Source organism: Gadus chalcogrammus, chromosome 16 (genome assembly GCF_026213295.1).
Source record: "Gadus chalcogrammus isolate NIFS_2021 chromosome 16, NIFS_Gcha_1.0, whole genome shotgun sequence".
Classification (NCBI taxonomy): domain Eukaryota; kingdom Metazoa; phylum Chordata; class Actinopteri; order Gadiformes; family Gadidae; genus Gadus; species Gadus chalcogrammus.
In genome coordinates this window covers 27,137,801-27,150,556 of record NC_079427.1, presented here as the reverse complement: position 1 = coordinate 27,150,556, position 12,756 = coordinate 27,137,801, and the positions used below count along the sequence as shown (strand labels likewise).

Here is a 12,756-nt window from a genome sequence, read left to right as displayed (position 1 = left end):
AGTGTATTTTTTCATTGATTTTGGTAGAAATATCTATCTATCTATCAGTTATTATATATTGTACATAACATTTGGCCATATAACCCAGTACTACCATATAATTCCTCCTTATTTGTTATATTTTCTTTCAGGAGATCATTGAGGCTGCTGCCATCACAGAGCCCATCCCTCCACCACCTCAAGCACCTCTTCTGCATTGGTAGCCCTCAAACCCCCAGGGAGATAGAAAGATTAACCATCCACTGATGGTTTAAAACCTACCAAGTTATTGATAAAATGTGATGGTTGATGCCTTTTTGTAATATGCAATATTAGTTCCATTATATCACTGGTTCTTGTTGGTTTGATATTTATTAGCAGTGTGCATCTCTCCTTTATAGGACGATCCGTATCTAGATACATGTGCTACGGTACGATTCAATGCGATTCGATTAAATGTTCTAACGATCCGGTGCGATTTGATGAGATATGAATCAATCTGATAGATACAGTTAATGTTCGTTTAACATTAACACATATATTTTCTATTAATTAAAATAAGCCTTCTATAAAAGAGACATTGTCTACTTTCAAATATATATATGGTATAGGGACAATGGAATCTTAGGTTTTTATATTTATTTCTTTATGGCATGGGGAAAAATGGCAGACATTTAGACATCTATAAATTTAGAAATACGTGTCTATTTATTTATTTATTCATAGACTTGATCGCTGTCCTACACAATTAAATTGCAAAGTTTTTGTCAGAGGTAAGACCCAAAGGACTTCCACACATTTGATTCCAGATTCGCTGCACTTAAAATCGTTTCACCATTTTCGCACATATGGCTGTTATTCGTGCACTCACAACTCCGTTTGTTCCCTGCTCGCGAGATGCAGGGCGAGCGTGAAAACGCACACGCAAACATATACAAACACACACACGGATCCGCTCGCCTCCTTCAGTTTAATTTTCCAGAACGGTATGGAAACGGAATGAAATTATTTGACAATGCTGGCTTGATATCAGGCTAAAGCTCACTTAACCAATTCGCAACGTTTAAATCGGTGCATCGACAGATTCTTGGTCATTTTAAATCGATTCAGGGGCCCACGTATCGATGTAGTCGCATCTGTGTTAATCCAACCGGATACTGATTTGTATCGGTGAATCGTTACACCCCTAATACTTATGTTTTACATGGATGGCATACTACCTCAAGTTCTATGTTTATTCTAGTTTTATATATTATGTTGATCTTGTATAATGTTTAATCCAAAATAAAGTTTCTGCAGTTTCTAACAGATTGTGAGCATGAATGATATTCTTATCTAATCATACCGTGCTTTTCCATGTGGGTAAGGTTGCTTTCCTAAGACATTCAAACTATACAGTAAAATTCCAGAAACAGATATTGTATCAAAAGATAAAAAATAATACAATTAAAATAAAGATCAAAACCCTGTCAACGACTAGTAATGACGTACTGTAACTGGGTCTTGAAGGGTTGTCGTCCCATTTCGTAGGTGTAGGGTTGAGGGGTAGGGTTAGTGGTAGGGGTAAGGGGTAGGGGTAGGGTTAGGGGTAAGGGGTAAGGGGTAGGGTTAAGGTTGAGATTTTTGTAGAGCAATGAATCCAGATTGGGCCTAATACTTACAATGCACTTTGTATAGTGTTTAAAATGAACTGACCTAGAATAGTTAGTGAAGCTTCACAACAATTTTGTCCAACATCATTTGACACCTCAAAGATGTATTCACCACTATCATTTGTCTCTGTTTTCAGGATCTTCAGTATGGAGCTTGTGTCAGTGCTCTGAATCTTATATCTCTGGCCAGAGGCCAGCTCCTTTCCACCCTTCAACCAAGTGGCCTTGAGAGGTTTGGTGCCTGAGAACCGACATTCAAGAGCGGCTGGATCTCCCTGGGTGACACTGATTGACTTTGCCTCCTCTGTGATCTTAGCCGGTTCTGATAAAACAGTTTGTTATGATGTTAAACAGGATAGTCATGAAGTAATTAAATATTATACGGGAGCAAGCTGAGAGACTTCAGAACCAACCTTTTACAGTCAGAACAGCAAAACATTTCTGGCTCCCTGCCTGGTTGTGAGACAGGCAGGTGTACTTGCCAGCGTGGTCGGCATGTACACAGGTAATGTGGAGGCGGGCGATCTTATGCTCATATGTAATCTGAATGTGTTCAGCTTCCTTGAGCTCATGGTCATCTTTAAGCCAGGACAACGTCATGGGTTCAGAACCCTTCAGAGAACATTGTAGAGACACCTCCTTGGACACAAGGCAGCTCATGTTCTCAAGCTTATGAACAAATAATGGTGGTTCTACAAGGTTCATAAATACATGACATGAATAAATCTCTTCCAACTGTGATTATTTCCAAAAAATATATTTAATGATAGGGTATTGACTTGCTTCTAGCAATGGAAACCAAATTAATGGATGAATTAAAGAAATATGGTATACCTTTGAGTGTTACTTGACATTCACTCGTTGTGTTTCCCACCTTGTTCTCCACATGACACTTGTAAGAGCCAGTATCTGCTGCCTCTACCGACAGCACCTTCAGCATCACCTGGTGGTCCTTCACTGTCACTTTGTGTCTCTTGTCATTCCTGAGCAGTTTGGCATTTTTATAAAACGAGACACTGAATGGAGCAGAGCCAGACAGCTGTCCCTCCAGAACTAGTTCAGAGCCTTTCACTATGTCTTTGGAGTCCAAACAACACACAAACACTGGGGGCTCTAAAAGAAGATGGAAGCTTTGTGAGCAAACTCCACTACACATGATAATACTTTATCAAATGCATATCTCTCAGTGTCAAACAAGATATATTCATCTATAGTATTGGTTAACCTGAGCAAAGAAATCAAATTGGAACCAACCTTCGACTGTCATGGTACAGCAACAGCGGTCACTTCCAGCCTCGCTGGAAGCCACACATACATAATCTCCACAATCCTCCACACTGCTGTCTACCACTTCCAGAGAGGCCACTGAGTCATTCACAGCCATAGTGTATTTAGGACTACTGCTGACTTCTATCTCATCCTTGAACCATTTATAAGAGATGACAGGGGTTCCTGTGGCTCTGCACTCTATCTTCACAGAGCTGCCACTGGTGGCCATCTTAATAGCTTCCAGCTTCTTCTCAAACAAGGGGGGTTCTGGGAGAAGAGGGATGCGTTCATGATGGGACAAGGGTGAATATTGATTTCATTATATCTAAGTTAAAGACCAGAAGATTTCAATATGCAGCTAAAACGATGTACAAAACAAGACACCTTTTACAAAGAGAACAGCAGTACAGTCCACTTTCCCAGCATCGTTGGATACTTGGCATGTGAACTTAGCAGAGTCGCTGGGTTTCACTGAGTGGAGTTCCAAGGAGCTGGATGAGGCATCTTTCTTAATGAAATATGAGCCTCCAGTGGAAATCTCCTTTTCTTCTCTGAACCACTTCACAGCCAGAGGAGTTGTTCCAGTGAAGACTGATTTCAAAGAAACAGTGGAGCCTGGTATTACCTCCAGGTTTTCTGGTTTCACTGTGAAAGCTGGGGGCTCTAGAAACCAAGACATGCATATGTTATTTCAGCATTAAATCGTTATTGGCATAAGACAAAAGATCAACATGATGGAATAAGTCAGAATTATCCATAACCTTTGACATAGAGAGTGCCACTTGTTTCTTTAAAGTCAGCAGAATTCGTAGCTCTGCATTTATAAACTCCTGAGTCAGCTTTCTGTAGCTTCATGATTTTCAGGGTGGCAGAGCTATCTTTGAACTCTGACAGGAACCTTCCCCCAGACGCAATCTCTGATTCATCCTTGAACCAAATGATGGTCATTGGTTGGGAACCGGACACTTTACAGTCCATGGAGACATCTGCAGATATGCAACCATCAACCCTTTTCAGAGACTTAGTGAAAGTTGGAGCCATTGTCCGATCTGGTTGTTAAAGAGAAAACAACTAAGCTAGTTAGGAGTTCAACAGTTCAATGAACTCAAAGATTATTGAAATTGAAAGAGGTTTCATGTGTAAGCTATAGAACAAATTATGCATTAGATATTGTCAATCTGTAAATGAATGGTACAACACCATATCTAAGAGGTAAGCAGCTAACCTAGGACGGTAACAGAGCACGTGCACTGGTCCTTGCCCACTTTGTTGGACACCTCCATCCTGAATTCAGAAGTGTCATCTTTTTCTGCTGCCAGAACTTTTAACATTGCAGTTTTCTCCTTCAGAGTGATTTTGTATTTACGACCACTCGTCACCTCCTTTCCATCTTTAAACCATTGCACCTTGAGGTCTGGGCTTCCAGCGATTGTACATTCCAAGGTGGCTGAATCTCCTGCAGTCACACTTATGGACTCTGCAGGTTCTAGGAGTCTGGCGGGTTCTAAGGTAAGATAGTTCAGTTAGTTGTAGGGACATAACTGGCTCAAAGTCCTTCATATATTTTTCCTATTCATCATTAGGGATTCATATTATATACTGACCTTGAACAGTCAAAGTAGCTTCACATTTCTGTTGCCCTGCCTCGTTCTCTGCTTGGCATGTATACTTTCCACCATGGCTGATTGTGACAGTGGATATTGTAAGGCTGGCAACATTGTTCTCAAACCGCATGCTGATATTGGGATCATCATCTCTTAGAATCTCAGAGTCTTTCGTCCATTTAACAATGAGGGGAGCTGATCCTTTTATGCTGCCTTGAAGTTTGACTGTGTTATCCAACACTGCCACAACACTCTCAACTCTTTTTGAGAATGATGGTGGTTCTACACAAAACATTTAAAATGTCATCATTCAAGGCTTTGACTTAACAACCAATGTATGCCTTTCACTAAACCAACAAATACTAACCTTTTAGTTTAGCTAGTGCCTTAGTGCTTATTTTACCCACATCATTGGAAGCAACACACTGGTAGTCTCCGACATCTGCACTTTCAAATGTCTGAATCTCAAGCCGTGCCAGAGACTCTTGAGAAATCACCTTGTATCTTTGATCAGAGGCAATAGCTTTCTTATTTTTGAACCAGTTGATTTCAAAAGGACCTGTTCCTGTAATCTCACACTCGAGGTGAGCTGGACTTCCTTTCACAGCCTCCATTGTCTTTAGCTCCTTCTTAAATGAGGGTGGTTCTGGGAGTCAAGAGAATATTAAGATTATACACAGCAAGTCCCTCCTGCGTCTTATTGTACGTTGACTCCAGGACAGTTTAACAAACCTTTAACTGCTATCAGGGTGTTACAGCTATCACTGCCAGCATCATTTGATACCTCACAGATGTACGTCCCACTGTCTGTAACAAGAACATTCACCATCTCCAGAGTGGCTGCTCCATTCTTGAAGGAGATTTTATATTTATCTCCATGGCTGAGCTCTCTGTTGCTGCAGAACCAGTGGACACTGAGTTCTGGAGATCCATTTACTGTGCACTGTAAGCGGGCAGCTATGCCCTTTTTCCAAGTCAACTTTGGCTCCATCTTCTTGACAAAGGCAGGTGGCTCTAGAAGTATCCCGGATGTTTGTTTTATCATTGAAAAGAGATAAACATGGCGTTACTACCAAAAGAGAAGTGTACATGAGAGACATACTTAAGAAAAGCAAGAGTGTGTTAGCAACAGCACGAGAGGGCTCAACAATACACCACCAGCTTGATGGACGATGCTGTGGATCTGTTGATAAAAACACGGAAAGCACACCGTAAGATCTTACCTTGAACACTGACCATAGCCTGGCAGGTCGAACTCCCTGCCTCGTTTGTGGCTGTACAGACATATTTTCCAGAGTCCTTCAATTTAGACTTGGGGATCTCAAGAACAGCCACTTTTTCATCAAACCACATTTTACATTCCATAGTCTGGTGGACCTTTTTGCCATCCCTGGTCCAGGTGACAGACACACCAGTGTCTTCATCCACCTGACACTCCAGGTGAAGTGCCTCATTGACAGTTGAAGACACTGGCTCAAACGTCTTCACAAAGCTTGGCTTACTGACAACCCTGATCTCTGTGGTGAAGGTAGCAGTGCCAACAGGGTTGGAGGCTTTACAGAGGTACACCCCCTGATGGGATAGCTCAAGGCATGTAATCTCAAGGGAATACTTGTTCTTTTCACTTTTCATCAAACAGTTCCCCTCAGAAGAGATTGCTACGTTGTCCTTGTGCCAGACAACTTCCATCGGTGAAGTTCCAGTGACTGAGCACTGGAACAGGGTGCGTTTACCAACATATAATGTCATTGGTTCTGGTTTTGATACAAATATTGGCGGGTACATTTCTAAGGAGAGTAGGTAAACAGGTAGAAAAACAGGATATAAATATGAAGTCTGGACCAACTTCAATGTTCCAAACTTGTAATAAACTTGGCAAATATGTGGAAGTAAGATACGTAAGGTAAAGAACACACATTTAACCAACCTCTTACCAACCCGGTTATACAAACCCCACTCTTAACCTCGTACAGAAAGAGGATTTAAAGATCACACAGTGATTCTCTTACCGGTGACGTTCAGGGTGGCGGAGCAGCTGTCGGCGCCGTGCTGGTTAGAGGCCTTGCAGCTGTATTCCCCGCTGTCAGCCTTGGTGGGGCTCTGCAGCTCCAGGGCCGAGCCGCCTTGATGGCTGAGGATCCGGTATTTGTCGCTCTGCCGTATCTCCACAGTCGACTTGTACCATTTGAAGGTCACGTTCGGAGAATCTTCAATCTCACATTCCATCTTGGCGTAGCCGCCCACGTTGATCTCCATAGAGCTTATCTTCTGCCTGAAGATTGGTGGTACTGAGGAACAGAATGAGATTGAATTAGTCATCACATCAATGTGTTCATAACCATTTAATAAAGCGTGATAGAAATAATGTTCTGGAACAGGAATGGTTGAATGCACAGCGATGATGGGATTCATTCCAGTAGGTGACTGTGGAAAAGAAAAAGGATGACTGTGGGAAAGAAAGACGATGGAAGTTGAAAGTAAAGAAAGGACGAACAGTGACCCCGTGCTGAATAAATATATGTGGTTTGCCTTAGGATCGAATGGTGTGTGAATGATCTTAATGTTATAACGCTATCCTTACTATGCCAATGGTGTTCTGATGTATCTTAATATTTTAGAAGCACGGGGGCTCTTGTTCTGGCAAGAATAAAAAGAATGGAGTCCTGGGAACATGCATGAACCAAGAGCTGATGGAGAGAATGAGACGTTGATGAGGTGAAGACCAGATCTTAAAGACATTAGACAAAGCCTGATGATTGTCTACTACTGAACTCTGCAGATCCCCAGGCTAAAGAGATCTGGTCTACAGACCCATTACAATACGTTTCCATGGTGAGTTAGTAGAAGTGACCTTCTTGAGAGTGAAATGAAAACCGTGATCCAACAAAGTTCAATAAAATGGAGCTTCTTAAAAAGGTCTTCTATGGTTAAGGTTATTTTGTTGACGTGACTGGTGCGCATGGTTCTGTTAGTTAGTTGCAGGTGGAGTGATGGATAGATCAGGTCTGATCTGCCTGGATTCAAACCTCTTGAGACCACAGTGAGTCTTGAAGATGTTGTTGTCTTGCCAGCTTCATTCTCAGCCTCACAGACATATTCTCCTTGATGCTTCTCCTTGATAACTTTGTTGATAATCAGTGTGTATGTGTCATTGTCTTTAGAACACTTTAACTCTTTGCCAGGTTTGACCAATTTACCATTGAAAAGCCAGTTTACCTTGGTGACATACTCTATGGTGGTGCTAAACTTTACTATACTGTCCTCGTTAACAGTTAAATTCTGCAGAGAGGTGACTATGTCAGGGTTGGACAATTTCAATTCCTCCTTAAAGGTCATTTCCTGGCTCTCCCTCTGAACAGAAATGTCTATCGACCGCTCTTTAGTGCTGGAACTAGGTCTGATGCTGACCACATCGACAGCAGCTACATCTTGCTGGCTCTTCACAGACTGTCTGCTCACCTGCACTGACTGCTCAGAAGCCACATGAGCCTCCCTTGAGACCTGGACAACCTGTTTCTGCACCTTGGGTTCCTGAATGACTACCTGCTCCTCTGTGCTCAGAGACTCTAGCGCCAAGCCAGATTCTGTTTTAATAGAAGCAGCCTGAGACTGAGTTGCAGTAATATCCACAATACTTTCTGCTACGTGGATGGACTCAACCACAGATGACATCATTTCCTTTGAGGGGGCAGAAATAACCTGCATTCTCTGAGGCCTGTCTAGAAGCATAGTACTGGGCTGTTCCAGAGTCAGGGCCTGGGACTCCTGGTAAACTATAGAGTGGAAGGCTGCCTGCAGTTCAGACCTCAGTTCAGCTGTCTGAGGGTACTCACCATCAAAAGCCAGAGAGATTTCTATGGGGGCACCAGATGACGTGACAAGGTATGTAAACATTGAACGTTTTGGTTCTTTCTGAACCTTGACTTCCTGGATCTGTGCTGCCTCTAACTTCGCCAGCACCTCGGCAAGTAGCAGTGGTTGTTCCTGGGCCACAGCAGACTGAAGAGCATCTTTCAGCTGACGTCTAATATTCACACTGGATGGTTTGGGAATCTGAATCACAAAGGTCAGCTCTTTGGGCAGGGCTGTGCTCTCTTCAGACTGTGGTGCCATTAAAGAAAGTCTTGGTTGTGTGGTAACACTGATACTAGAGGACTCTGACTTTATAATCTTATGAGAAAACTCCCCTTTCAGCACACGCTTCTCGTCCATCATGATTGACTGTCTGACTGACTGGCCCTCCTGGATTTGAACCGCAAAGTCCTGCTCTGCTGCCTCTAGAGAAAAGCTGATCTCAGTAGAGATCTCCTTCTTCTCAACCTGGACTGGCTCTGTGGGAACCTTAGGCTCTACAGCTGTCTGGCAGGTGAATTTATCCACGGCAGGCAGACTCTTGGTATGGCCCTCCTCCAAAGCCTGGCTATCTTCTACAGTGGTGACATTTATCAAATTCCAACGTTCCTCCTTCTGAACTAAGGCACGCTGTTGTTTCATGTCGCTACTGAAAATAGTCTCCTTTGGGAGCTGCATTGAGTGAAAGGAGACCTGGAGGATGTTCTGAGGTCTAGGCTCAGATCGAAGCTGTGATTTAACTCCTGTCACAGACACATCAAGATCTTTGTGATAATCTGCTGTGATCTCCCTTCTCTCCTCAGAGATGGCTGAATGATTCCTGGCCTTCTCCTGTTTCTGTGCTGCCAGCTGTTGCTTTGGTTTCTCAACGACAAGTAGTCCCTCTTTAGCTAGTTCCTGCACAGGCTGGTGGGAGTGAAGATGGAGTGAAGCGTGAACCTCTTTTATGGGCTGGATTGTAATGGTACTAGGGGTAGAATCAAACTCTTCTTTATGTTCACACACCACTGTCCTTTGATCAATATGGCTGACACAGTGTAAAATGCTTGGACTTTTCCTGCTGCTCAACTGTTCTGGAGCTGGCTTGTCACATATGAACCTCTCCTCAAAAGGGAGGAGGTCCTGGTCTGTTATGACCTGCAGGTGCAACAACTGCTCTGGCTCAACCTGGGACTGAATGATCTCTGCACTATCCAGACTCTGCAGCTTTTGGGAGCGTTCAGCTTGAAGAGCCTGCCCCTCCTCTGCTTTGAGGGCTTCCTTCCTCACTAAATCTCTACAAACACTAGCCATCTCCTGATCAGGCCTCTGCATCGAGAACACTGTCTCTTTGGATAAAGCCTGCTTGGTCTCACTGACTGTGGCCAAGACGGGTCTGGGCTGTTCTTTGCTCGATGAGGATTTGACTGCAGATTCTGCTGAGGCTAGCTGGGTGATGTGGCCCTCAAGCAGCACACGCTTCTCTGCTAACTGGGCAGAGTATAAGATCTTAACACCTTCCTTCAACTGATAGCTCTTCTCCTGCTGGGGCTGGGGGATGTCATGGGATGACTCCCTCAGGAGGGGCAGCTGTGCATCCACCTGTGGACCACTAACAACATGCTTTGGTTCTGAGGTGGGCATGATCTTAGCTGACACCCTGTCACCCAGAGGCTCTGTACTAACAGTAGAGAGAGCCAGGACCTCCTCAGATAAGGCTGACATCATTTTAGACTTTTTCTCCTCTGCAGCCTCCAGCTTGAAAAGCTCCGGACTCAGAATGCGATCACAGTGTTGCTCTGTGAGGTCTTGACTCTCCAAGACAGAGGATGTGAATGCTGCCATGTGGAGCTGTTTGAGAGGGACTGCTGAAATGTGGGATGGATGGGCAGGAGCCACTGACACCCTCTCCTCCACTTCATGGGACTGCAGAACGGCAGCCTGGTGGGTGACCTGCTCTCTCTGGAGAGTGGCGGCAGAAATATTCAGCTCTCTAATGGTGCCCACTTGCTCACTGGAAATTACCTGCCTGTCCTCAGTGCCAATGGTGTAAACCATTTGATCTGAACTAGATCTTTCCTGTCCTGGAAGGCTGACCTGGTACAAGCGTGACTCTGTGGCTTGCTCAGTCATGGTTACTTTGTAGCCTCTTTCATGAATGACTGGGTGCTGTTCCTGCTGAACAGCCTCCCTGAAAACCACCAGTTCAGCACTACATGAAGCCTCTCCAAAATGGTTAAGGGCCTTACAAGTATAGATGCCGCTGTCCTCCTGTTTGATGCTCTTTATTTGGATGAGGCCAGAGCCATTTGAGTTGTTGACTATAATACAGTTCCTATTTGGTCCGATCTGAAAAGCGCCTTTAAACCATTTGACATCTGGAATTGGGTGTCCACGTGCTTCATATTGAAAGGAAACTTCTCCTCCCTCAGGGGATCTTTCAGAGCGAAACTCTACTGTGAATGTGGGAGGTTGACCTTTAACCATGAACATTTGTTCAACCCATTTCTCTGCCTTACTAACAACACTCTTTTTAACTTCCAGATATGTGGAGCAGGTTGTTTGGCCAATTATATTTGTGGCAGTACAGGAATACTCTCCTTCATAGTCAGAAGTAAGCTTGGTGATTACCAATGTGTATTCCTCTTTTCCCTCTATCAGTATATAAACAGTGGAGCTTTGTATCACCTTTCCATTATAGAACCATTGAACCGAGGGCTTGGGAAAGCCCGTCACTGTGACGGTAAACCTAGCCGTTTCCCCTTCAGTCACAGCAGTTGGAGACAGCTGGCTAAGGAAAACTGGCTTTTCTTTTTTCTTCTCTAAAGAACTAGAGTAATGTTTGGGCTCTGGCTTGAGTTGGAGTGTCCTAGTTTTTTGTGAGAGCTGTAGAGAAGTGGAATGGGTTTCTTCTCGCTTGGTCTCCATGGAGATGCTAGAATGTTCTGTTAGGAGATAATGAGGAGGGTTGAGGACCACTTGATCAACAGAGGAACAATTCATTCATTATCAAATGGTTTTACCTGCACTAATTATTTAATTAATTAATAATTATCATTAATTTGATACATCTCATACATTATTATTAGAACATTCTTTGTATTTGGATAGACATATTGGAAGTACTATTAAAGCTAAATATATTGAACAACCAATTGATAAGTGATTGATACACAATTATTGAACCAAAATGTTTCATGAGATGGCTTCAGAAGAAGTACAAGATCTCTTGATTCTTCAGTCGTCATTTCAATGACTCTTAAGTTTAAAGAAAAGGTTAAAAAAGACACCATACTTGTCCTATTTGCATCAAATCCTTTATTGTATCTTGTATAACTTCAACTCAGACAAACACAACTTCTGTACAGTTACGCCAAGGTTTCTAATGTTCATCTGAAATATTTAGCTGTGTGCTCATGGCTTTGTAGCGTATCATAGTTGTTGTTTGGGTTCATAATAGTCAGCCTCTACCAAGAGTATCTCTAAAAGTACACATATTTACAAAAATATCAATTTATTTTGAAAATATATATAGAAAATGTAAATGTTCAGTCAGAAAAACCCAATTAAACCAGCAGCTTGTATTAATACTGCATCAGAGACAGACATGAATAGCTTTCACAAAACAAACACTTAAAAATAAAAATACAGCTTTGTTCTAACTATTCAATGCTACAAAGGACGTATGTGATGAATTTGATGTTGTCAGTGTCGTCTTGTGACCTCAGTGACCTTTAGTCTGAGGTCACAAAACCATTTTTCAGAAGTTTGTGAATATTGTTGAACTGTTTATGTATACGTCAATGTCTATGTGAATGTTGATGTATATTTTAACACATCCGCTGACACTTCCTATTCTTATATACCCATTCAATTTGACATTTAAAGGGAAGTTTGAAATATGTTATACAAAATGAAATCCATATGAAGTATATTAGATGGGTGTTTATTATTATATATGAAAGGACCCGGTAGGATTGCTTTTTACATTTTAGCACAAAAATCTTTTATTTTTGCAGGTAGCAAAATCCATTTGATTATTATTAATTCCAGAAGTGGATGATTCATTGAACACATAATTATGCATGTTTATAATCCTGTCATTACTCTACTTAAAATGTTATATTTATTGTATTCAAAATCGATATAACAGAGTGTTTAAATTAACATTAACTGATAATTGATTTGAAAAGCAAATGTAAACCCTGACCATTTTAATGGCACAACCATACCACACCATACAACCATCTACAAATCCAGTGAAAAACAATTGGCTCTGATATGCTACATTACACCCTCACTTTGAGCTTCCACAAAATAAAACGATCCCAACTTAACCATCATGATTTAGAGGAGCCTCATCTAGCCTTAAACCCTCAAACAATCCTATAATGCCTTTTACACTTCTGTCTCTTTCTGTT

At 42.3% G+C, this 12,756-nt stretch overlaps 1 protein-coding gene across 1 annotated transcript in view; it reads right to left on the bottom strand.

The window, feature by feature from the left end:
- Positions 1-12,756, bottom strand: part of LOC130405687 (titin-like) — a 172,367-nt gene that overhangs the window by 110,537 nt on the left and 49,074 nt on the right. The window contains exons 42-54 of the mRNA XM_056610858.1: positions 7,531-11,280; positions 6,514-6,792; positions 5,728-6,291; positions 5,237-5,518; positions 4,872-5,150; positions 4,505-4,786; positions 4,126-4,404; positions 3,662-3,949; positions 3,285-3,563; positions 2,886-3,167; positions 2,466-2,744; positions 2,045-2,323; positions 1,675-1,953 (exon numbers count right to left, since the gene is read on the bottom strand). Of these exons, the coding sequence (XP_056466833.1) occupies positions 1,675-1,953; positions 2,045-2,323; positions 2,466-2,744; positions 2,886-3,167; positions 3,285-3,563; positions 3,662-3,949; positions 4,126-4,404; positions 4,505-4,786; positions 4,872-5,150; positions 5,237-5,518; positions 5,728-6,291; positions 6,514-6,792; positions 7,531-11,280 (7,401 nt within the window). The remainder of the gene's footprint in view (positions 1-1,674; positions 1,954-2,044; positions 2,324-2,465; positions 2,745-2,885; positions 3,168-3,284; positions 3,564-3,661; positions 3,950-4,125; positions 4,405-4,504; positions 4,787-4,871; positions 5,151-5,236; positions 5,519-5,727; positions 6,292-6,513; positions 6,793-7,530; positions 11,281-12,756) is intronic.